The sequence below is a fragment of the Macrobrachium rosenbergii genome, chromosome 9 (assembly GCF_040412425.1).
Source record: "Macrobrachium rosenbergii isolate ZJJX-2024 chromosome 9, ASM4041242v1, whole genome shotgun sequence".
NCBI lineage: Eukaryota > Metazoa > Arthropoda > Malacostraca > Decapoda > Palaemonidae > Macrobrachium > Macrobrachium rosenbergii.
In genome coordinates this window covers 7540162-7567140 of record NC_089749.1, presented here as the reverse complement: position 1 = coordinate 7567140, position 26979 = coordinate 7540162, and the positions used below count along the sequence as shown (strand labels likewise).

Genomic DNA, 26979 nt, shown 5'->3' with positions numbered 1-26979 from the left:
AAGAATGGGTTTTCCTCTACGGATCTGCAGAAGCACAATGAACCCATTGTCTTTCATGTTAATTACAATGGCATCATTACAGATCTGCACTGTTTCTTGATAAACGGAGTGCATTTAGTAGAGGAAAAGAGTAGCAAAATTTAGGAAAATTCATAAAATCACACAAATACATATAAAGTAGTATAAATGGTTTAGTACCATTAAACAGCATAAACATCATCTTTTCCTATGAGTGAACTAGTGATGACAAGGGATGAGGTACAGTTGGTCAGAAAAGTGTTGGATATGGAAGTTGCAGGATGAAGACCTGTTAGAAGGCATAGGAAATCATGGGAGAATGGGATAAATGAAGATATAAACTTGGAAGTTTAGACCCAAACAGGTGAAAACAGGAGATAGTAGGGAGAACTCATTTCACAATAAACCCCATAAAAGGAAATGGTGACGTAAAACCATTTATAATTAAATATGATACTGTATGTGATACAATTAAAAGGAAACATGTTAAGCCAACTATGATACAGCGTTAACTACTGTTTAGGTGTGCTTTAAAGATGCACTTCTCTGCCTAGTTTGACCTTTCTGGTGATTATTAAAGGCTGGGATACCTTAGTAATTAAGTTCAGTTAGCCCTGTTACTATTTGATTGAAGGAAATATTACACAGTATGATAATCATATATGAGTCTTATGTTAGGAAATAGTAAATTCTATAACAAATTTTTTATTTCATACCTAGTTTTAAGGTGGTAGAGTACACAATTACGGCAGTAACTGAACATTCATCATCGTATCTTTCATGTGTTATGATCGGTGATATGACGCAAAGGTACAGATATATTAATAAACATATGCATACCTTTTAAATGTACTCAAGACCTTCTTATATTTCTAGGAACTTAGTAGAACAACGAGACGTGGATGTTAACATCCGTGATAAATGGGACAGCACCCCTTTGTAAGTACTGTTTCCCCCTCTGATGTTGCTTTCATATATGTTAGGAAGTTAGCTTAAAAGACTTATCTAGTCAGAACTTTACCCTTTGCAAGTTTATATTTTTTGAGTTTTGACATTTACAAAACCAGCTTATAATGAATTCATATATATGAAACTTTTCACTTACTTCCACAAGAACTTACTGGGGATTCAGATCTGAAATATCTGGCGAGCAGTTAGTGTCGATGGAAGTAACGTCTACATCGCTGCTAAAGATCGTTCATTTCTTACTATTGGTTCCTTCTGTAGGTACTATGCATGTTTATGTGGACACCAGCAAGTTGTTGAATACCTAATCGGAGTTGGAGCAAGATGTGAGGCAAATACTTTTGATGGAGAAAGATGTCTGTATGGTGCTTTGACAGATGAGATTCGAAGAGTATTAACACAGCATAGCCTAGTCACAACCCACACAATTAGAAGAGACGCGTATGACGAGTTTTTAAGGAGGTAGGTAATCTGGCCTCTTCTGTGTGGCATCTCATGAAGGTTATAACTCATACATCTGCTTTCCCCTATTATTATTAGTTTTTACAGTGAAATGCTGAAACCTTTCATAAAATTTAACAATTTCTCAAGGGTTTAGCGAGAGGACAAGAAACTGTATACTGTACAGTACACGTATACCTCTAACGGAGAGGTTATACTATTGGATCGGTTTGTTTGTTTGTCTGTTTAACTGTTGATCGGCATGATTACAAAATGTTATGGTACAAGCAGTCCCTGGGTTAGACGAGCTCGGCTTACGACGTTTCCGAGCTTACGACGCTCTTCAAATATATTCATCAAAAATTATTCCTCAGGTTACAATGCATGTTCTGGGTTTATGACGCCGATTCGACGGAAGAAATATGACTCCAAAGAGGGGTGAATGGTAAAAATTTGGAGGTTTTGGATGAGAAACTCAATAAAAATGTAATTTACGTCATTTGCAAGACATCCAAATGATTAAAATTAAGGCTTTCTTATGATTTCCCGTGATATTTCGGGTTATGACGATTTCCAGCTTACAACACAGCATCCAAACAGAACCCCCTTCATAAACCAGGGACTGCCTGTACTGTATCTGAAATTTTATAAAAAAAACTCTCCAAAGGTAAGCCTTGTGACTGGCAACAAGTGATTAGGTTTTGGGAGAAAACCAGATCAGGATGACAGATTCATGGCATGATGCGGAATGTTCAATCTTGGTTAAGGTTGATTGTCTCACAGTGCTCTTCTTCCATAAAGCTTCCCAACTATGGGAGCATTAAAGAAATTGTATTGACCCAGGGAGAAAAATTTTGTAACATCTTTTATTTTGGCTGTAATGGTATATTGAGCATAAAATGAAATAAAGTGCTGTACCTTGCATTCACAGTCCTCACTGAAACAGAGCAATGCTATTCTTTTGTAGACTCATGAGCCATTATTGAAATCTGAGAAACAGTCTGCATATATTGGTAACCTTTCAAGTCTTACTGTTTATTAGAATGCTTGGTAAACTGCTGAATAAGCTGTTCAGTTACAATGTAGGCACATGAGATATGGAAATAAAAGGACCTCTCTTTTTAAGGAATCTTAGATCATGAAATACATTTAGTAAGCTTCTTGTCCATCTTGTGCATTGATAAAATATAATAATAATAGTGTATAAACATCATTCTGCTGTAGTTATACATAATTTCATGAATTAAGAATAATCAGCTTAATTTGTGAACAAACTTAAATCCATTAATGAAATAAGTTTATTAATCACATATCGTTAATGGAGTCAGAATCTTATTACTAATTTCTCTCACATTTTATGAGTGCCTTGATTATTTGTATAGGTATACTGTCAAATTTGCATTGATGTATCTGAAAATATTGCAACCATCTATGGGTATTTCTGTGGTTACCAAGAATGTTGAAGATGTTTTAAATTCTTTGGACATTTCCTGCACTTTTGGGTTTATTACAGTAGAAGCTACTGGAAACCTTGCTTTAAAACACAAATGGACTAGCATTATGAATTGGGAAAAAATAACAGATTTATAGTAGAAAATCTGTATGTCTTTTCACTTGTAAGTTGTACGTCTTTGTTTTTATGAAAGATTTTTTTGTTCTTGTTGACTTAGTCACTGCAGTATCTTCCATTTGTGATAATTTTTGTGGAAAGCGTAATATTATTTTCTTAAAATTTTGAACTACGTACAGTATACTGATTGTATATTTTATTAGAAATGTAAGGCATTTTAGCAGCCCAGTTTAAAATAGTTTTACATAAAGCTCAGTACAGTATGTACTATGCATGCAAATTTTATTTAATGACCCATGATTAGTTTATTCAGAGTTTTTGTATTTTATACCATCATCTGTCCTAAATATATCTGAAGACCTGAGAAAGCTCCATGAGAGGAACTCAGTGAAAATTATGCCTGATACCAGGACATTTAGGAATTAATCTCAATTCCTAGCTGCTTATCTCAGGATTATTGAGGCATCTCAGGAAGAGAAACAGTCTCTGAGGAACTTGGTATTTTCTCTGGTCTAAAGCAGCAGTGAGATGCCTGCATTGGTGCAGGGCACCACCTACAAGTGACAAAGCTTCTGTTGCTTCCTTTGAAAGGCTGAGAGGCTAGTACTAGACCTATGAATATTTTACGACTCCATTTCTGTATCACATAAGCGTTATGAAGGATCTGGAGTAACTGGAAGTGGTGTCACCTTCATGGTAGGATGTGCATCACTGGAAGAATTACTAGTTTGCTGAAAAGATCAGTAGATTGCAGTTTGTGTCGTCAAGAGTTTTTATCTGTGCTGCAGGTCAGATAGCAACAATTTTCCAAGACATTCTTTACAAGAAGTGGAATTTTAACATTTCCTCACAACCAGTGAGACACATCAAATTTCCTGCGCCAAAAAGTATTGAAAATTACCTGTAGACTTGAAACCTTCATACTGAAAGTCACACTAGCCAGTACAGGTATGTTGGTAGGTGCCAGTTGCCAGGATCGTATGGTTTGTGCATCTTGCAGAGTGTAACCAGCTAACAAGATGACATTTATTTGCTGTAATAATCAATGTGAATTACAGCTGTATTATTGGTACTTCATGTTCCGCAAGGTTGAAAACCAAGTACTGTACCATCATTCACCTATAGAAGAGCATTGGCCTGATTTTCATTTTAGTATTCAGTCTGTTAAGGGTTCTGATCAAGCGATATCTTTTCATAGGTCTTTGAATAGCTTTTTTCATCAACCCATAATGTCTTCATAGAATGGGTTCGCTAATAGTATTCTGCTTCTAACAGTTCTCCCAGGTCATCCTCTAATCTTCATCAGCTTCTAAAGAAGAGGAGTGAAAGTGTCAATAATTGCTCCCAAAGAGAACAAAATAGTAAGTGCTAAACATAAGAAAAAAAAGCACAATGTAGCGTGAAGTTGCAGACAAGTAAAAAAATGAGCCAAAGTTTCTTCTGTGCAATCGAGTTTTCTGTACAGTGCATAATCGAGGCCACCGAATATAGATCTGTCTTTCAGTGGTCCGTGTATAATGCAAAGGAGCCAGGGCCCATGAATCTTTAACTACGGGCCGGTGGTGGCCTATCCTATGTCGTTGCCAGAAGCGCGATTATGGCTAACTGTAACCTTAAATAAAATAAAAACTACTGAGGCTAGAGGGCTGCAAGATGTTATGTTTGATGATTTGAGGGTGGATGATGAACATACCAATTTGCAGCCCTCTAGCCTCAGTAGTTTTTAAGATCTGAGGGCGGACAGAAAAAAGTGCGGACTGACAGACAAAGCCAGCACAATAGTTTTCTTTTTCAGAAAACTGAAAAGGGAAGCATAAAACTGCAATATATAAAAGAGTAAGACTTAAAGATTTTATACTTCTTAAACTAACCATATCTTGAGCAGGCAGTCCCCGGGTTATGACAAGCTCGGCTTACGACACTCTTCAAATATATTCATCAAAAATTATTTCCTGGGTTACAACGCATGTTCCAGGATTACGACACCAATTCGATGGAAGAAATATTTCTCCAAAAGGGCAGAATGGCCAAAATTTGGAGGTTTTTTGATGAAAAACTGAATAAAAATGCAGTTTATGTCATTTACAAGACACCCAAATGATTAAAAGTAAGATTTTCTCATGAATTTTGACGATATTTCAGGTTAAAACAATTTGCAGCTTACAACGCGGCGTTGGAATGGAACCCCCGTCATGAACCGGGGCTGCCTGTACTGTATTTGAATTGGCATCTTGATCCTAAATACCCATAAATAGAAGAAACTGTAGATTGCCTATTACAGACAGACTGGAAGAAAAGGTGCCGAAGTGGTAACTAGCAGTACAAGTGGATTACAAGTGAAATGCTAAACAAGCAAAGAAAACAGGACTTAACTGAAAATGCTTCAGAATAAAAAAAAAATTGTGCAGGAGTAAAATCAGCACAAGGGTCAGGAAAAGATCCTCATGCAAGGAAAATAGCATTAGGGTAGTAATTCATTGCATCTTCGCTTGAACTTTTGAAGTTCCAATCGCACGATATCCTCAGGTAGACTGTTCCACAGTCCGATGCTGTGAGGAATAAAGGACCTCTGGAACTGAGAAGTACTACAGGAGGTTTTCTGCCACTAAGGATTTTAGTAGCGTCCTGGGAATTTGCATCATTGCATGAAAGGCTAAGTGAAAGTAATTGGTTTGTTTCGAAACTAAAAATCTGATTTTGTACGTCCCATTCACTTACCTTGCCTAGTGGTGTCGAACTCCAGAGTCTGTAGTTTGCTGGTTCTGTCGCTTGGCACAGGAGAATCTGAAGAAGAAGGAAAGTTTTAATTTCAGTGCAGTTTAGCTTGAATGGAAAGCATTTAATCAAATGTTTAGGAATTGAGTTGGGCATGTTTTATGAAGCAAGGGTCAGTGATTTATGCAGTAATAATGTAAGTCAGAACTGATACAGTAATTGTTTTGATAGAATTGATTGGTACTGAGCTGTTGTCTAAGAGGAGGCCTTTGTCCTTACCTACGTGGAGAGCATGTGTTCTTGCGTCTTTGATATTACTTGACAATTGTAGCCAGTGGCAATTTTTCTTCCACTTTTTTCAACTATATTGTTGCATATTTTTCGCAGATGGAATTTGTTGGTTGTTTTTTTGTCAAGCCAGTACAGTATTCATGTTTATTCTTTGGTATTGTATTTTCTTTGGTAGCGTTTCTTGTTCTTACGAAAGTCAAAAGGTTTTTTTCCTGTTATCATGAATCTGAAGAATTACCGTGGGCAGGCTTGTTTTATTTCCAGGAATATCAATAGTCTTCCTATTGCTATGTTTATTTCAGTCTTATTTTCAAAGCATTTTTTTATGAAAGAAAGTAATTCTCAGGAGATTTGCTCATAGCGAAGGAGAAATCAGTGTCGGTCTTAATGAGAATCACAGTAATAAGCCTATGAAAAATGGTATTGTTCAACCACCAATTGATGAAGATGATGGCTCACTTAATTCCTCCTGTTTGTCCAGACATTACATATTCACTGTTTTGCTTTGATACTATCTCCGCTTCTTCCTCTTCCATGAAGTCTTTGTGGATTTTAGTATTTTTTCATGTTATCAGATTCTGGACCAGGGTAGCATTAGCAGTCAAAGCAACCAGACCAGGACTGCTAAGGTACTGTTAACCATAATTAGAGCCAAGACTAGAGGATGGACCTGCGACCTGAGATCAGAATTACAAGTTCTGGTCATCAGAATTAAGTCGTTAAGCTTGGTTAAACCAGAAATGTTCAAAACGTTCTAAACCAGAACGAGAGCAAGACAATCTCAACATTCATGTGTTGTCCTAAGCTGAGATTCGTTCAGTTTTCTTGATCTAAACCATACAAGTGACAACCTGTGTTGTGTAATTAAGAGCTCTGGCAATATCAGTTTCAACAGGCATCGCGTGACAAGACCATTCGAGTTCAGTTCTCGTGTCCGCAGCCGCCCCATTGTTGCCAGAATCACAACTTGATGAGATCAGTGACCTGGGCTAATTTCAATAGCCAGAACAGTGATGAAAGTGGCTTCAGGGCCTCATGATAGTAGCCACACTGATACTGGAGCTAACACAATAGTCATTATGCCACCCAAGACACTTGAGAAGCAAAGGGTAGTTCCCCATTGTAAGCAGTCCTTATCGCAGGATTAGGTGCTTGTAAACTGTTGAGGTTAGGTTAAATAAAATTCTAAATGGTTTACTGTGTGGCTCCTCACCATATGTTGTAATTACAAAGCTTATTGGCTGCTGTTAGTTCTTAAGACACCATTTGCTAGTGGAGATATTTTGCCATAAATAATGTTTTGAGCGATTCAGAATATTGCTACTGTTCTGAATTATCAAAAGAAATTCCCTTTCATCACTAAAGAATTGGCAAATCAAATGTTACTAGCACTGTAATTTTAAGAGCACTCCTTGGGGATATTTTCCAGATACCTGTACGTTATGTTGTTGCAAGTAATTTTCTTATTATCAGCATTTGATTAAGATGCAAACAGTGTAATCTGATTTCTCTGTAGCGTAAAGAATCCTCTGCTCATCATTCAAAGGAATTATTACCACCTCATTGTGTTTATCATTACCAGATACCGTACGGTACCCGTATTATATATCAAGAGTGTTTATCATGATATTTAACTCCTAGCACTTACCTAGATGACACTAAGTATACTTGACTGTCATTTAAAATATATTTTTGCTTTTTCAATGCTTGTTGAGAGCTGAGAGCTGCCAAATTAATGAGAAATCGTTTCCAGGGTCTTTGAAAGTGGCGAATACAGCGACGTCACGTTTGTCATCCAAGGGCAGTCGTTTCCTCTTCATCGATGTCTGCTGAGCGCGAGATCAGAATACTTCAAAGATATGTTTTTAACCCGATGGCATCACAAGGATAAAGTCACCATCAATCGAGATTTGGTGAGTAATAATGTTTTTGCTTATTCATTTATGATGTGAACCAATGAATGATCCCTCACAGGGGGTTAAAGCCGTCAGTGTGCCTCATCTTTGCAGTGTCCCTTCGACCCTTATCTGCAACCCCTTTCTTTCCTTTTACGATGCCTCCGTTCATATTCTGTCTTCCATGTACCGTTCCACCCTCTCGTAACAATTGTTTCAGCATTATTTCAGTGCTGAATGACCTCACAAGTCTTAGCGCTTGGCCTTATGCCCAAATTTTACATTCCAGTCCCAACTAATGAAGGATTTTTGAGTACTAATTAATGTAGTGTTGAAAGTTGAAAGAGCAAAAGTTTAAACAGGGAGCCACCAACTTTAAGCACCTTGTACTCCTATTTAATATAGATGGTTAGATGTATACATTTTTATATACAGTGGACTCCTGCCTATTCGCGGTTCTGGATTCGCGGCTTCATCTATTCGCGGATTTCTCTGAGGAGCATGTATACTACTGTACACATTATTCGTGGAAAATTCGCCTATTCGCAGTTTTTTCATAGAGAAATATTCACAGATTACTGTATTTTCATATCGTTTTCATGACTAAATGCTCTTTTTGTGATAAAACTATTAAAATATTCAGGTATAAGCATTTATAGAGGGTTTTTTGGTGTTTTGAACTAACAAGCTGACGTGTTTAGGGTGTCAGGGTATTCGTGGTTGAGCTATGCGTGGGGATAGTGGTACGCAGCGTCCTAAGATACTGAAGTCGACTTGCAGGTATTCATGATAGGCCATGTTACCTGTAAAAGATGAGGATGCAAATATTATCTTAGTTTGTAAAATTTCGTTTACTGTTCTAAATCCATAGCTTTTAATTATTTACAAGTGGAAGACTGGGCATTATTTTTTTTTATGTTCATAGGTGCAAATCATGCATTTACCTTTGCTCTGGTTACAAATGGCAACTAGAAATGAAGACACTGTTTAGATAGGGTAACAAAATTAAAAATGAAATGGGAAATGAAAATATTTAAGGCAAGAGAGTGCTGATTTTTCTTTTAATATTAAGCATCAATTGGAAGCATAAATGCAGCATAAAATGGGCAAAAAAAGCTCATTAGGAATAACGAAATGGAGAAAAGCATGTCTTGACATTATTCAATTTGAATTCTGGAATTGTTCAGATTAGCAAAATTAGCAAAGAAATACTGTACCTGTAAAGCAACAGTTTAAATCTTTAAAACGAGAATCATTTAAAGATTCCAGGACTGTATTTGTGTTTTATGGCTTATTTCTCGTTTCAGGTCGACCCAGCATCGTTTAGTGCAGTTATGAAATATATATATACCGGTCGGTTTGAATGTCCGCAAGAATTAGTGGAAAGGTGTATAATGATTGGCGTGAACTGTAAGCTACCGAACTTCAAATCGATGTTAGAAGACGCCCTGAAGAAAGCTCTCAGTTTACGTAAGTGTTGCAACTTATTAGAGAAAGCTTTTGTGTCAAACTGTTCCATTTTATTATTGGAACAGATGCTGGTTTCGAGTTACATCGTAAATGTAAACCAATTTTACCTCTTCCAGAGTGTATGAGGTGCAATTTATTGTCCAAGTATTATTAGAGAGTAGGTTGAGAAGTGAGTCACATTTTAGACTCAGATGAAAGTTAGGCAGCTGGTCAATTAATGAAGAAGAAACTGAAAGGGATGGGTGAAAGGTGAAAGACGGAAGATTAATTATCCATCCAACTTGAAGGCATGGGATGGTTTTTTAAAAATAATTTCTACAAGGTTTCTAATTATTTTCAGCACAAAATACTTAAAGAAACAAGTGCAAATTATTTTTAAAGATTTTGAGATCGAAATATTAAAAGATATCACCTTACACATTATTATTCTCTACAAAAAATGTTTCGTGTTTCGATTCTGACTTACCAGTTCAAACAGTCGCGTTTCATCAGCCCAAACTCCTGTTTCATTTTGCCTCGTTAATCGTTTCTTTTCTACAATAAAATGTTTCATGTTTCAATTCTGACTTACCAGTTCAAACAGTCGCGTTTCATCAGCCACAACTCCTGTTTCATTTTGCTTCGCTAATCGTTTCTCTTCTACATCAAAATGCTTCATGTTTCAATGCTGACTTACCAGTTCAAAAAGTCGCGTTTCATCAGCCACAACTCCTGTTTCATTTTGCCTCGCTAATCGTTTCTTTTCTACAATAAAATGTTTCATGTTTCAATTCTGACTTACCAGTTCAAACAGTCGCGTTTCATCAGCCACAATTCCTGTTCATTTTGCTTCGCTAATCGTTTCTCTTCTGGCCATCAAAATGCTTCATGTTTTGGTCAAACTTACCAGTTCAAAAAGTCGCGTTTCATCAGCCACAACTCCTGTTTCATTTTGCTTCGCTAATCGTTTCTTTTCTACAACAAAACGTTTCGTGTTTCAATTCAAACTTACCAGATTCAGGGAGGACATCTCCGTTAGGTGTGTTTTCCGATATCATTTTAAATTTTCCGGCATCGCCCTCGACGGTCCTTTTCGGGAACACCGGAGACGTTTAGAACACTTATAAGGAAATGTTTAAGTAGTTTTGCGTCCCAGTAACCGGCGTCTTAACAGGGTTCAAAATGGCTAATTCAAACTGCGTTTAGGTGTTGGAAAATCACTCGATTTTTAATTATATTGTGGAAATTCGTTTGATTTTTAATTATGTCGTCGAAATCCACTTGATTTTGAATTATATTGTGGAAATCCACTTGATTTTTAATTATATTGTCGAAATTCACTTGATTTTTAATTATACTGTCGAAATCCACTTGATTTTAATTATATTGTCGAAATCACTTGATTTTTAATTATGTTGTCGAAATCCACTTGATTTTTAATTATATTGTGGAAATCCACGTGATATTTAATTATATTATGGAAATTCACTTGATTTTGAATTATATTGTGGAAATTCACTTATTTTTAATTATATTAAAAGCCGTGTCCACATATTTTTTTAAAAGAAACCTTAAATTGTTTTGCTCTATTCACCGGTGATATAGGCGTAGGGATAACTTCGTTATTGTTATATTTTTTTCAAATCACGCGTAATTTAGGCGTAGCTTTAGCTTCGGTATTAAGTTTCTTCAGTTCACAGACAGTATAGGCCTAGCTTTAGTCTTTTTTTTTTCTGTTATGTTAAGTTCACGGACTATATATATCGGTATAGTTCTAGCTATAGCTTCCTTACTCTGTATTGATCAATTCACGGACGATATAAGCCTAGCGTTATTTCCCGTATTTTACTTTTGTTCAATTCACGTGTGATATAGAATTAGCGTTAGCTTTCAGATTCTAGTTTTGTTCAATTCACCGACGATATGGGCCAAGCGTTAGCTTTCTGATTCTAGTTTTGTTCAATTCACAGACGGGATAGGCCTCGCTGTAGCTTCAGTTCACGTGACATAGGTCTAGCTTTGGTCCTTATTCTGCATTGTTCAGTCCACGGACAATATAGGCCTAGCTTTAGCTGCCTTTTTTTCAATTCACAGACGATATAGGCCTAGCTTTAGCTGCCTATTTTTAAAATTCACAGACGTTAAGGCTAGCTTTGGCTGCCTTTTTATAAATTCACAGACCTATAGGCCTAGCTTTAGCTTCCTTTTATAAAAATTCACAGACGTTATAGGCCTAGCTTTAGCTTCCTGTACTCTTTTCAATTCACACACGGTACAGGCCTAGCTTTAGCTTCCTTATAGCTTTTTTTTTCAATTCACGGCCGATATAGGCCTATCGCCAAACACTTAATTAAACATTTATGACTCGTAAAAGACACATCCTAATTTCTTCAGCCTCAGGTCAAAAGCGTCTGTGCAGGCAGGACAAAGCCGAAGGCAGTCTGTTAGACTGTCTGTTAGTCTGTGCAGTCAGTCCGAACGCAAGGGACTCAGATTATTAATATTAATAATTTAAAAATGATAGAAAAAAGAGTTCGGTGAATATTCAACCACCATTACTACACAATGGACACTGGTCACTTCACCTGCCGCCTTCGTGGTGTTTGTGTGTGTGTGAATGTGTTCTGTCACTTCTTTTCGCTTCTTCTAGACGAGGGCAGCCTTTGAAGTGCCCCTCAACGAATCTCTCTCTCTCTCTCTCTCTCTCTCTCTCTCTCTCTCTCTCTCTCTCTCTCTCTCCCCAAGACCCTTCCCCTACCCGTCTTGTGCATTTTGTTTATATACTTTGTGTATTTCTCTCTCTCTCTCTCTCTCTCTCTCTCTCTCTCTCTCTCTCTCTCATTTCTACTCTCTACTGTGAAGAATGTAATTTTTCCTATATACTCCTGCATAATTTTCTCTCCTCGTTCCTCATCTCTCTCTCTCTCTCTCTCTCTCTCTCTGTTCTCTCTCTCTCTCTGAAGAATCTCTCTCTCCTCTCTCGTGTTCATATTTCTTACTGTACTGTGAAGAATGTAATTTTTCCTTCTCTCTCTCTCTCTCTCTCTCTCTCTCTCTCTCTCTCTCTCTCTCTCTCTCTCTCTCTCTCGTGTTCTTATTTCTTACTATACTGTGAAGATGTAATTTCCTTCTCTCTCTCTCTCTCTCTCTCTCTCTCTCTCTCTCTCTCTCTCTCTCTCTCTGAACTCCACAGAGTGCATTGTTGTGTATCACCATTCACTCGCTGTCACTTCTGGCTTCCGGTTTAGGGATCGCTAGTACTAGTTATTTTTTTTTTCTCTCTCTCTCCTGACGGAGGCGTACGCCTTTTCCCTTGACGCAGGCACGTCGTGTGAATGAATGTATAGGAGGGACATCCTATAGGATTTGATGGTTTTAAGCGCTTATGTTACGTCATAGGTGCATTTCTCTAGGGATTAATAGTACTAGTTTTTTTTTTTTAACTCCTGACGGAGGTACATCTTTTTTCTGCTGACGGAGGCACGTCTCTTGTTCTCCTGACGCAGGAACGTCGTATGAATGAACGTATGGGAGGACGTAATATAATATTTGATGGTTGTAGGTCACAGATGCATTTCCGTAGAGGTCACTAGTACTATTTTTTTCTCCTGACGGAGGGACATTTTTTTTCTCCTGACGCAGGAACGTCGTATGAATGAACGTATGGGAGGACTTAATATGATATTTGATGGTTTTAGGTGCTCACATTACATCATAGATGCATTCTTTTGATTTTTTAACTTAAAGACGTAACCGATTTATATTTTTTTCATAGGCCTATAACAATTGGCGTTAGCCTGATCTAAAAATTTGTGAAGACGCTTTAGACCTAGACATTATTTAACTAGTGGCCTCCCATGTTGAAAATTCATATGACAGATATTTTTCTTTTTTAGTGATCCGTATGGCGCATGCGTGACAATTCTCTCGATTATACCCGTTTACAACTATTATTATATATCGGCCTAATGATTTGCATTTGTGTACTATACTATATATCAAGTTTTCGACGTGCGCAGGCTATAGACTATACTATATCACGTTTTTAACTCGCGCAAGCTATATACTAATATGCAAGCTATATACAAAACTATACATCACGTGTTCAACCTTGGCAAGTTATGTAGTGTACTATATCTCGTTTTTAACCTGCGCAAGCTATGGAACATTAGTATCCTAGTACCATACACCACGTTTTCAGCCTGCGCAAGCTATATACTATATATATAGCGCGTTTTCAGCCTGCGCAAGCTACGGAGCATTTGTATGTATAATATATATCACGTTTCCAGAATGCGCAATCTATATACTAGTACTATATACCACGTTTTCAGCCTGCGCAAGCTACGGAGCATTTGTATAATATATTATGTATCTCGTTTCCAGCCTGCGCAAGCTATATACTATATTATGTACCACGTTTTCAGCCTGCGCAGGCTACTGAACATTTGTACAGCCTACTAGTACTATATAGCACGTTTTCAACCTGCGCAAGCTACGGAGCATTTGTATAATACACATCACGAATCCAGCCTGCGCAATCGGTATACAAGTACTATATACCTCGTTTTCAACCTGCGCGAGCTACGTAGCAATTGTGTACCATGCTGTATACCATTTGCAACCTGCGCAAAGCTCCGGACTTCACAGACCGGTATTGAATTCACCCTTCCACTGCCCAGAAGGGAGGATTAGACTCCGGAATCCTTTGCATTGCTGGCGAAGACTCCAAAAGTCTTGAAATCTAATTGTTCTTACGTTACACGAAGAAGACCTCTCTCCCGTGCAAACCGGTCACAGTTCAATAACTGTGTCGTGGACATCTCATTCTGTTTCACCCCTGGGAATATATATATATATATATATATATATATATATATATATATATATATATATATATATATATATATATATATATATATATATATACACGCGTATTTTTTCGAGTACTGCAAACGAAAGCTACGATGAGAAATGGCGTGTGGAGAGAGAGAGAGAGAGAGAGAGAGAGAGAGAGAGAGAGAGAGAGAGAGAGAGAGAGAGAGAGAGAGATCTGGAAAAAACTTAATACCTTCAAATAATTGTTGGTAATAGGCTGACCGTGTGCTGTATTGTATATTAAAGACGCGGAATAATGATAATGAATAAGATATTATTCAGAAGATGAACCCTGTTCGATTAGAACAAGCCCACTGACCTGAAATTCAAGCTTCCAAAGAATATTATGGTGTTCATTTGAAAGAAGTAAAATATTATTATTATTACTATTATTATTATTATTATTATTATTATTATTATTATTATTATTATTATTATTATTCAGTAGATGAAACCTATTCATATGGAACAAGCCCACCAAAGGGGCCACTGACTTGAAATTCAACTTCCAAAGAATATTAAGGTATTCATCAGGAAGAATCAAGAGGAAATAAAGTTAAACACAGAAAGAAGAGACCCCACTTATCAAAAAAGAAAAAAAAATTGATGAACAGGTAAATAAATAGAAAAAAAAAAGTATTAAAATGCAAGAAGAACAGCTTTAGGGTAGCAAGTGCATTGCATTTTCGGTTGGACCTCTGAAATACTCGATCCCTGGAACCAGTCGACTGTTATGACCCAAATCTCTGCTTCTGTTGTATCTCAAAGTGCGAAAGAATGATGGTAAATAAAAATAAAGAAAAATAACTATGAGAGAGCTTAAAAGACAATGAAACCACCAGACGTGTGTGAGAAGCATAGCTGCAGTAATAGAAGCAGGAATAAGAAGTAAATGAGAGAGGGAAAAGCAGTAAAAATGGAGAATAAACAGTGAAGACCCACGAATGTGGAAAGAGAAGTGAGTCACAGTATTACGAAGAGCAATGATTGAGCAGACGGGAAAAAATATTTATTATTATTATTATTATTATTATTATTATTATTATTCAGTAGATGAAACCTACTCATATGGAACAAACTAAAGGGCCACTGACATGAAATTCAAGTTTCCAAAAATGTTTTTATTATTATTATTATTATTATTACACATATTATTATTATTATTATTATTATTGGTATTCAGTAGATGAAACCTGCTCATGGAACAAACCCATCAAAGGGACACTGACTTGAAATTCAAGGGGCTTCCAAGAATATTATGGTGTTCATTAGGAAGAAGTAAGAGAAAGTAAAGGGAAATACAGAGAGAGATAACACTGATTAAAAAAGGAAAAAAACAAATTAATAATTAAGTGCATGACAAAATGCGAAAGCAAGCAGGAAGCCTTACGAGAATGCAAAGGATATCTTTAATGCACGTAACTGGTATGCATATTCAGGTGACTTCAATCAGTCTCGCATTTTGAGCATAGAGAGAGAGAGAGAGAGAGAGAGAGAGAGAGAGAGAGAGAGATGGAGATGAAGTGGTGGCAGTATTTTCTGAGAGAGAGAAAGAGAGAGAGAGAGAGAGAGATATATAAAATGATGACAGTACCCTCTGAGAGAGAGAGAGAGAGAGAGAGAGAGAGAGAGAGAGAAGACATAACGGGTGGCGGTATCTTGTGAGAGAGAGAGAGAAAAATATGAAATGATGATAGTACCCTCTGAGAGAGAGAGAGAGATAAAAAAAAATATATATATATATATATATATATATATATATATATATATATATATATATATATATACATATACATGTACATATACATTGGGCAGTTAACTATACTTTTATGGACATAAATTTCAAGTTCAAGATACGCAGTAAAAAATGAGGCCACTCCCAGAATCACTTTGTAGGAAGAGAGTAAAATTGACGCCAGTATAATCCATTCCCTTTTTGGGGTAACGTGACGTCTGCATAACTCGTTAATCTCCATTCATATGCAAATGTCTGGAACGGTCTATAGGACCCCATAGTAAAGCTCTTTGTAACGTCACACTCTGAGGGTCTGTTTCGTTAAGGGACGTGCCGTCAGTGCACCACGCGTTGTGCACTGTAGGCATTACTTCTTAAGGGTTCTTTGCAGCGTCCCTTCGGCCCCTAGCTGCGACCCCTTTCGTTCATTTGACTGCTCCTCCGTTCATATTCTCTTTCTTCCGTCTTACTTTCCTCCTAACAGTTGATTCTTAGTGCAACTGCTTTGAGGTTTTCCTCCTGTTACACCTTTCAAACCTTTGTTTTTCTCCTGTTACAGCTTTCAAACCTTTGTTTTCCTCCTGTTACACCTTTCAGACTTTTGTTTTCCTCCTGTTACACCTTTCAGACTTTTGTTTTCCTCCTGTTACACCTTTCAGACTTTTGTTTTCCTCCTGTTACACCTTTCGGACTTTTGTTTCCTCCTGTTACACCTTTCAAATGGTTGTTTTTCTCCTGTTACATCTTTCAAACCTTTGTTTTCCCTGTTACACCTCAGACTTTTATTTCCTCCTTTCAAGACTTTTTGTTTTCCTCCTGTTACACCTTTCCTTTTTGTTTTCTGTTAAACCTTTGACTTTTGTTTTTCTCCTGTTACACCTTTCAAACCTTTGTTTTCCTCCTGTTACACCTTTCAGACTTTGTTTTCCTCCTGTTACACCTTTCAACTTTTGTTTCCTCCTGTTTTTAAAATGGTAGTTTTTCTCCACATCTTTCAAACCTTTGTTTTCCCTCCTGTTACACCTTTCAGACTTCTGTTTCCTCCTGTTACACCTTTCAAACCTTGTTTTTTGTTACACCATTCAAAGCTTTGTTTCCCTCCTGCTACACCTTTCAAACCTTTGTTTTTTCCTGCTACACCTTTCAAAACCCTTTGTTTTCCTCCACTTTTTGTTACTCCTGTTATACCTCCAAGCCCTTTGTTTTTTCACCTGTTACACCTTTCAAACCTTTTGTTTTCCTCCTGTTACACCTTTCAAACCTTTGTTTTTTTACACTTTCAAACCTTTTGTTTTTACACCTTTCAAACCTTTGGTTTTCTCCTGTTACACTTTTAGTACCTTTCAAGCCCTTTGTTTTCCACCTGTTATTTCAAAACTTTGTTTTCTTCCTTTTCAAACCTTTGTTTTTCCTGCCACAAAGCTTGGTTACACTTTTTAAACCTTTGTTTTTTGCCTTACACCTTCTCAAACTTTATTTTCTTCTTGTTTCAAACCTTTTGTTTCCTCCTGCTACACCTTTCAAACCTTTGTTTTCTTTCACCTTTGTTACACCTTTCAAACCTTGGTTCCTGTTACACCTCTAATGCCTTTGTTTTTCCTCCTGTTACACCTTTCTAACCTTTGATTTTCTCCTGTTACACCTTTCAAACCTTTGTATTCTTCCTGTTATACTTTCAAACTTTTGTTTTCCTCCTGTTACACCTTTCAAACCTTTGTTTTCCTCCTGTTACACCTTTCAAACCTTTGTTTTTCTCCTGTTACACCTTTCAAACCTTTGGTTTTCCTACTTTCATAAACTTTGTTTTCCTCCTGTTACACCTTTCAAACCTTTGTTTTCCTCCTGTTACACCTTTCAAACCTTTGTTTTTCTCCTGTTACACCTTTCAAACCGTTGTTTTCCACCTGTTACACCTTTCAAACCTTTGTTTTCCTCCTGTTACACCTTTCAAACCTTTCTACACATTTAATGCTTTTCCCTTCCTCATGTTACACCTGTCTGAAAGGCCTCATCTGAATGACACCTTTATAGGTCCCAGAGCTATCTCTTTATTCTGTTTATTCTGTTTTATTTTATTCTATTCTGTGCTCACATAGCTGAAAGCGCCTGAGTGCTTGGCTTGACAACCTAAATTCTATGAATCTATAATCCAATACTCCAATATCCTTCCGTTCGGTACGCGTATAGATCGGGAAGAGGTAGCAATATCTCAGTGACCTGTTTCAAGCCTTGTCCAAAAGGATCACGTCCATGTAAATGCTGTTTAGGATAAAAGTGGCTTTGTAATGAAAGAAATATTTTGTTGCTCTCTCTCTCTCTCTCTCTCTCTCTCTCTCTCTCTCTCTCTCTCTCTCTCTCTATATATATATATATATATATATATATATATATATATGTTATATATAATATATATATATATATATATATATATATATATATATATATATATATATATATATATATATATATATATATATATGTATCATGAGATATATACATATCAGATATAGAGATAGAGAGAGAATATATCATGACTATGCATTCAGATTTCAGTTCTGTGCATTTATACAACCTTTTGTGATTCCTGTGCGTGCCTTAGAAATTCTGCTTCCTTAAAAAAAAAGTTTTTAAAAAAAGTACGTGGAAATTAACACTTAATGAAAGGTAGATTGGAAACTCCCCCTTCCCCACCCGCCCCAACCCCCGCCATTAGGGCCTCAGTTTTTTTTTTTTTTTTCCTCTGATTAGCAACCCCTTTGCAGTATTGTACTGCATTCGCTCCAGAAGAGAGTCAGCATTAGTAAGGGTTCTCTCTCTCTCTCTCTCTCTCTCTCTCTCTCTCTCTCTCTCTCTCTCTCTCTCTCTCCAGACGTCTAAGTACTTATTGTAGGATTTTCCTCTCTCTCTCTCTCTCTCTCTCTCTCTCTCTCTCTCTCTCTCTCTCTCTCTCTCTCTCTCTCTCTCTCTCACGTCTAAGTACTCATAGCAGGAGACGTGATGTACAGTCACATGATGTATGAATAGTCTTAGAACCCTCCCTCCTTCCTCCCCTCTCCTTCTTTCCCTTCCTTTTCCTCACAAACACCCACAGACTAACCCTCCCCTAATACTCCACTCTCACTACTCTGTATCTGTCTTACCTATTCCTCTTCGATCCCCATCTCGTAAGTGACACTTCCGCGTGTTCTGTAGTGGGAGTTTGAAGTTGTATTGGTAATAATAATAATAATGATAATAATAATAATAATAATAATAATAATAATAATAATACTTTTTTTTAATTTTTATTTTCATTTATTATTATTATTATTATTATTATTGCTATAATGATATTTTTTATTTATTTTTATTTTCATTTATTGATATTATTATGTTATTTATTAATATTTTTAATTTATTTTTATTTTTTATTGATAATTATAATAAATTATTGTTATTTATTTATATTTTTATTATTATTATTTTTATAAATTTTATAATAATAAATTTTATCTTATTTAATTATTATTATCATCATCATCATCATCATCATCATCATCTCCGAGTAATAACAGTAATAGGAAAGAGGAAAAGAAAAGCGAGATGTTTTCGTGAATGAAATGAGAGAGAGAGAGAGAGAGAGAGAGAGAGAGAGAGAGAGAGAGAATTATAACATGAAAAGAAAATAACACCGATTTTTTTGTATTTAATGTTATACTTAAATAAAATCAGGTACACGACTTTTTTTTGCAGTGTAAAGTGGGAATATATATAATATACAGTATATGTGTGTGTATGTATATATATGTGTGTGTGTATGTATGTATGTATGTATATAGTATATACATATATAAAGGTATATATTAAATGACTTAATAAATCAATCAGTCACCTATCTGTTATGCTGGCGTCTTTGGGAATGCCTGTAGGTCTTATAAATCCCAGATTACACTGGATTCCTGCAAAATCTCGCATTTTTAGTTTTCTGTAAAAGAAATCTATTGCGCCGGCTTTGTCTGTCCGCCCTCAGATCTTAAAAACTACTGAGGCCAGAGGGCTGCAAATTTGTATGTTGATCATTCACCCTCCAGTCATCAAACATACCAAGTTGTAACCCTCTAGCCTTAGTAGTTTTTATTTTATTTAAGGTTAAATTTAGCCATGATCAAGCGTCTGGCAACGATACAGGCCAGGCCACCACTGGGTGCTTCATGGGTCGCGGCTCATACGGCATTATACCGAGACCACCGACAGATAGATCTATTTTCGGTGGTCTTGATAATACGCTGTTCAGAAAACTCGATTGCGTCGAAGAATCTTAGGCTCATTATTTATTTTTTTTACAAACAAAGAAAAACTTAATTTTTTTAAGACGCGACACAAGTCTTATACTCACCACCACCCGCGTACCACGACGGCACGTATCGGCCATATTTCTTCCCCTTCCTCCTGACGATGGCCCTCAGCAGCTCGTCCTCCTCCGAATTCCCTGCCTCCACCTCCTTCTTCGGCTTGGCAGAAGACGCTCCCATCTTGGAAGAAGCGAGACGACAATAACAAACGCTTGGTCTCGAACGCCCGGTGGAAAATCGCGAACGTTTCGCCGAAGAGTTGGCGCAGTCGAATGTTTTTCTTTTATTTTTCTTTTTGTTTTTGTTATCTTATCTTTATTATGTCTTTAGTTAGCCCTTCTTCTTCTTCTTCTTCTTCTTCTTATTCTTATCTTACTTTTGTTTAACCTGTATTAACCCAGAGAGGAAAAGAGAGGCATTTTCTGTGAAAGTTTTCCTCGTGCATGGCGGACGCTAAAATTAGTTCACCAGACATCACGGAAATCATATTTCTTTTTTTTTTTTAATTTTTAACAATTCGTGATGATATCCTGCATTTACGACGCAACGGATATTCGACACACGTGATAAATGGACGTTCAAACACCGAATACATTTAATTTTTATAAAAGTATCGAATCTTGCTGTGGACGTCAGAATCACAAAATATTCTTGCATTTGAATCTAAGGCTTCGTAGCGACAAGCTTAACCCCTCAAAAAAGTGTGAAGAATTCGAGAAGTTAAGAGGGCATTGTGGCTATTACAATTACGTGCGTATCCGGTCAAAAGTGACCAGTAGATTCGACGTGTGTTGTTAAGTGTTAGATTGATATAACGACAGCCATTTCAAGCTAATGAAATGATTTACATAGTTATTTGAGTATACATGGCAATTTAAAAACATTTTGCAGTTTGAATTGGAATTCTGCTTAGCAATAAAGCTAATGATTTACTTAGTCATTTGAGTGTATACAGAAATTTAAAACATTATATAATGACAGCCATTTCAAGCTAATGAGTTAATGATTTACTTAGTCATTTAAAACATTTTGTAGTTTGAATTGGAATTCTGCTTAGCAATACAACTCATGCGTGACGCGCAGACGTTAAAAACATGTCATGGACATGTCGATGACATGAATTCAGGCTAATTAATAACAGCATTACGGAATCATCTGGAAGAATCGTAATCTTTTTTTTATTTTTATTTTTAATTTTTTTTTTTCTGTTACTATGGTCAGCTTGCGGTTTGGTTACCGAATGGGTACGAAACTGAGTACGAGATTACCTGGCAAAGAAAGTTTTTAATTTTTTATTTATTTATTTGTTTATTTATTTATTTATTCGTTATTTTTGTCCTCTTGGCCTATATAACCTCGCTTTCCGAGTCGAGTCTTAAAAAGAACATAGTATATATACATATTTATACATATATATATTATATATATATATATATATATATATATATATATATATATATATATATATATATATATATATATATATATATATATATATATATATATATATATATATATATATATATATATATATATATATATATATATATATATATATATATATATATATATATATATATATATATATATATATATATATATATATATATATATATATATATATATATATATATATATATATATATATATATATATATATATATATATATATATATATATATATATATATATATATATATATATATATATATATATATATATATATATATATATATATATATATATATATATATATATATATATATATATATATATATATATATATATATATATATATATATATATATATATATATATATATATATATATATATATATATATATATATATTTGTCTCGTTAAAAAGTATATATATATATATATATATATATATATTATATATATATATATATATATATATATGTATATATATATATATATATATATATATATATATATATATATATATATATATATATATATATATATATATATATATATATATATATATATATATATATATATATATATATATGTCTTCCTTTTAAAGGCGTTACAAGATGATCTCTTGACAATCCCTTTCTTTATTTAACAAAAAAGAAATTTATATGTTGAGATTGCCGTATACAATCGAATGACAAAATAGATCATTAACTCATCACCTTGAAATGGCTGTCATTAAGTAATGTTTTAAATTGCTGTGGACACTCAAATGACTAAGCGCATCATTAACTCATTGGCTGTCATTACATCAATCTGACATTTCAAAATACACCTATAATTACTGGTCACTTTTGACCAGGTACGTATTTAATTGTAATAGCCACAATGCCCTCTTAACTTCTCGAATTCTTCACGTGGTTTTTGGGGGGGATAAGCTTGTCGCTACGAAGCCTTAGATTCAAATGCAAGAATGTGAAGTAATTCTGAGGTCCGGTTATATATATAAGTTATATATATATATACTGTATGTTTATAGAAACTGCACCTCCAGATTAAATTTAGTAAATGTGGCTGTATCACAATAATGTCATTGATTTCAATGGTCTGTCTCATTCCCTGCATCGGTAAGGTATTTCTTGACTGGGCAAGAACGAATTTCATATGCCCATGGGTATTAACTATGGCAAGGTATTCTTGACTGGGCAGGAACGAACTCATTCATATGGCAAAGGTATTCTTGACTGGGCAAGAACGAATTAACTATGTCTGGGGGTATTCTTGACTGGGCAGGAACGAATTTCATATGCCCATGGGTATTAACTATGGCAAGGTATTCTTGACTGGGCAGGAACGAATTTCATATGCCCATGGGTATTAACTATGGCAAGGTATTCTTGACTGGGCAGGAACGAATTTCATATGCCCAGGGGTATTAACTATGGGTATCCTTGACTGGGCAGGAACGAACTTCTTATGCCCAGGGGTAGTAACTATGGCCAGGTATTCTTGACTAGGCAAGAACGAACTTCTTATGCCCAGGGGTAGTAACTATGGCAAGGTATTCTTGACTGGGCAGGAACGAACTTCTTATGCCCAGGGGTAGTAACTATGGCAAGGTATTCTTGACTGGGCAGGAACGAATTTCATATGCCCAGGGGTATTAACTATGGCAAGGTATTCTTGACTGGGCAGGAACGAACTCATGCTCAGGGGTATTAACTATGGCAAGGTATTCTTGACTGGGCAAGAACGAACTTCTTATGTCTAGGGGTATTAACTATGGCAAGGTATCCTTGACTGGGCAGGAACGAACTTCATATGCCCAGGGGTATTAACTAGGCCATCGGGGGTATCCCTGGAAAATCTGCGTAAACCAGTGTATGCCCAGAAACTTTACCATAACACCCAGGAATTTGTACTTATTTTTTCTAACACAGCAATTTTCACAGCAGATTTCAAGAGTTCCTGGTCAAAACTTGTCAGGTTAAAGGACAGCTGATGCTGTTAACACAGCAGTTTTCACAGCAGAGCTCAGAGTTCCTGGTCACAAGTCAGTGTAAACCAGAGTTATGTTTTAAAGCTGAGTCACAAATATATACAGTATGTATACGTGTATGTGTATATATATACATACATACATATACACGTATACTTATACACAGGCAGGTCAGAATCCTTCATATAATAACACAGCCACTTTGAATTAAAAAATTTCGTGAAATCACAAGACAAATCACTTTATGCACTTTATATACACCCACACAACACTTGTATAGACCCTAAGTGCTTCCCCGCGTGAGAGAGAGTATGATAAACAGTATAATTCTACTACCGTCTGATACTGTTTGGACGGACAAGAAGAAGAAGAAGACGAAGAGGAGGAGGAGGAGGAGGAGGAAGAGATGAGAGAGAGGGGGGGAGGAGGGAGGAGGGAGGTAGGTCTCTCCTCCCTACCCTCCCTCTACAGGACAGGAGGGGAAGGGATGAGAGAGGGGGAGGAGGTAGGAGGTAGGTAGGTCTCTCCTCCCTCCCTCCCTCTACAGGACAGACAACTTGGAGGAGGAGGAGGAGGAGGAGGAGGGAGAGGGAGAGGGGAGAGGATTGAACGTGTGATATGCAAGAAACTCGGGATCTTATGTTTTGTCGACCCTTGTTTATGCCGTTGCAATAATGTTGACTTCCTCCTCCTCCTCCTCCTCCTCCCTCCTCCTCCTCCTCCTCCTCCTCCTCCTCCTCCTCCTCCTCCTCCTCCTCCTCCACCACCCACCCTCTCAATCCTCCTCCTCCTCCTCCTCTTCCTCTCCTCCCTCCTCCTCCTCCTCCCTCCTCCCTCCTCCTCCTCCTCCTCCTCCCTCCTCCTCCTCCTCAACCACCACCACCACCCTCTGGGATTTGGTTTAATTCTGATTATTTTCCGATTAACCACATTATTTAATTCTGATTATTATGATTCTATTAATTCTGGTAACTTTTTGATGATTTCGTGCTGATTATTTTCTGGTTTGTTCGTTCTGATTATTTTTGGATTATTCTGATTATTTCCTTCCAATTATTTTCTGATTATTTCCTTCCAATTATTTTCTGATTGTTCCGTTCTGATTATTCTGATTGTGTGAGTCTGATTATTTTCAGATTATCTTGATTATTTAATTCTGATTTTCTTATCCTCGTTATTTTCTGATTAATTCATTCTGATTATCTTGATTATTTTCTGATAATTATAATTATGTCATTGTGATTATTACCTGATTTTTCTGATGATTTAATTCCGATAATTTTCTGATAATTCTGATTATTTAATTCCGATTATTACCTTCCTCCGGCGGTTAGCTTTGTGGAGTGAGATGGCCCTGATAATAATAATAATAATAATAATAATAATAATAATAATAATAATATTAAATCCATAAATTTATTTTTGTGTGTGTAATGCGAAAAGTCTTATATTAATGTAAATTCAATATTACCAAAATTGACGGTAATATTACTAGAATATTACTGCCATTTTAAGTGGATTAACCCCAAGAAGATTAAACATATATTGTCCAACAGGTTTTGCAATAATTTTTACACTCTTTATATATTTTCAAGATTTTCTTTACATTAATTTTCTTTCATATTTTATACTGAAGTTGAGAAGATATTCCATAGAAAATATAATGTACAAAAGACTTGCAATAACTTTTGTAGTTTTTTATATTTTCTAGTTAGTTTATTAATTTTCTTTCATATTTTATATTGAAGCTGAGAAGATATTATATACAAAATACAATAACTAAAATATTTTGCAATAACTTCAGCACTTTCTATATATTTTCTAGTTTTTTATTATTTTTTCATTTTTACAGAATCTGAGCGGATATTTTATACAAAATATATTGCCCAAAAGATTTTGCAATAACTTCAGCACTTTTTATATATTTTCTAGTTATTTTATTAATTTTCTTTCATATTTTATACTGAAGCTGAGAAGATATTATATACAAAATATAGTTGTATAATAAAAGTACTTTATATATTTTCTAGTTTTTTTTTTATTAATTTTCTTCCCATTTTTTTACTACTGAGAAGATTTTATACATATATTTTCTAAAAGATTTTGCAATAACTTTTTTTATAATTTTTAGTTTTTTATTATTTTCATTTTTTACTGAATCTGAGCAGATATTTTATACAAAATTATTGTCTAAAAGATTTTGCAATAACTCCAGTACTTTTTATATATTTTCTTGTTTTTTTTTATTATTTTTTTCATTTTTTTTGCAATAACTAAAATATATTCAAAAGAGCACTTTCTATATTTTTTAGTTTTTATTATTTTAATTTTTTACTGAATCTGAGCAGATATTTTATACAAAGCACCGAAGGTCCAGTAGAAGTTTCGCCAAGAATTTATTTGTATGTCAAAAGTCTTATTTTTTTCATTTACTGGATTACAGAATTTAGGCCAAAGGCCAAGCTCTGGGACCTATGAGGTCATTCATCGCTGAAAGGGAAATTGAGAGTAAAGGAGGTTTGAAAGGTGTAACAAGAGGAAAACCTTTTTGCAGTTGCACCATGAAACAAAGTAAGATGGAGGAAAGAGAATATGAACGGAGGTACAGTCAAAGGAACAAAAGGGGTTACAACTAGGGGCCGAAGGGACGCTGCAAAGAAGAGTAAATATTGCCCACAGTGCGCCGCGTAAGGTGCACTGACGGCACTACGGGGTTTTGTCATTTACATTTCTGTCGTTCAGTATCGTGGATTTTCTATCTTTTATCTATAGGAATTTTTATTTGTGTGGTTACACGACTGTAGAGTCATTTGAAATAATAATTTTATTGTTATTTCAAACTATATTTATACAGTCTTTACATACATACAAATATATACATATATATATATATATATATGATATATAATATATATATATATATATATATATACTCAGTCATTTAGTTTTCCTGATTGTACCCATACACTGACTAAGGCAAACTGACCACAAACTTTTACCGCCAAGCCACCTAGCATGAATAAACACGAACCGCCAATTGCATAAATACTTCTCGCCGCGTCCAGCACTCGCACTAAATATAAAATCACGTACCATACAATAAAAACATCCTTTTTAGATTCAGAAATTCCGAAAGTTTGGCCAAACAAAGACAGAAGCGATTCAGGCTCTCACACACGAGTGTCCAATTTCCCAGCTGGGGTACAGCAGACCAACGTTTGGTTATTTCGTTTGATAACATCTCTCACATTT

The 26979-nt window shown here is 35.6% G+C and overlaps 2 protein-coding genes across 2 annotated transcripts in view; one reads left to right on the top strand and one right to left on the bottom strand.

Moving 5' to 3' along the window:
- Positions 1 to 26979, top strand: part of LOC136841397 (ankyrin repeat and BTB/POZ domain-containing protein 1-like) — a 44263-nt gene that overhangs the window by 1739 nt on the left and 15545 nt on the right. Inside the window, exons 2-5 of the mRNA XM_067108311.1 lie at positions 895 to 957; positions 1246 to 1446; positions 7755 to 7914; positions 9204 to 9366. Coding sequence (XP_066964412.1) covers positions 895 to 957; positions 1246 to 1446; positions 7755 to 7914; positions 9204 to 9366 — 587 coding nt within the window. The remainder of the gene's footprint in view (positions 1 to 894; positions 958 to 1245; positions 1447 to 7754; positions 7915 to 9203; positions 9367 to 26979) is intronic.
- Positions 1 to 26979, bottom strand: part of LOC136841399 (uncharacterized) — a 67685-nt gene that overhangs the window by 33476 nt on the left and 7230 nt on the right. Inside the window, exon 2 of the mRNA XM_067108312.1 lies at positions 5714 to 5779. Within this exon, the coding sequence (XP_066964413.1) occupies positions 5714 to 5779 (66 nt within the window). The remainder of the gene's footprint in view (positions 1 to 5713; positions 5780 to 26979) is intronic.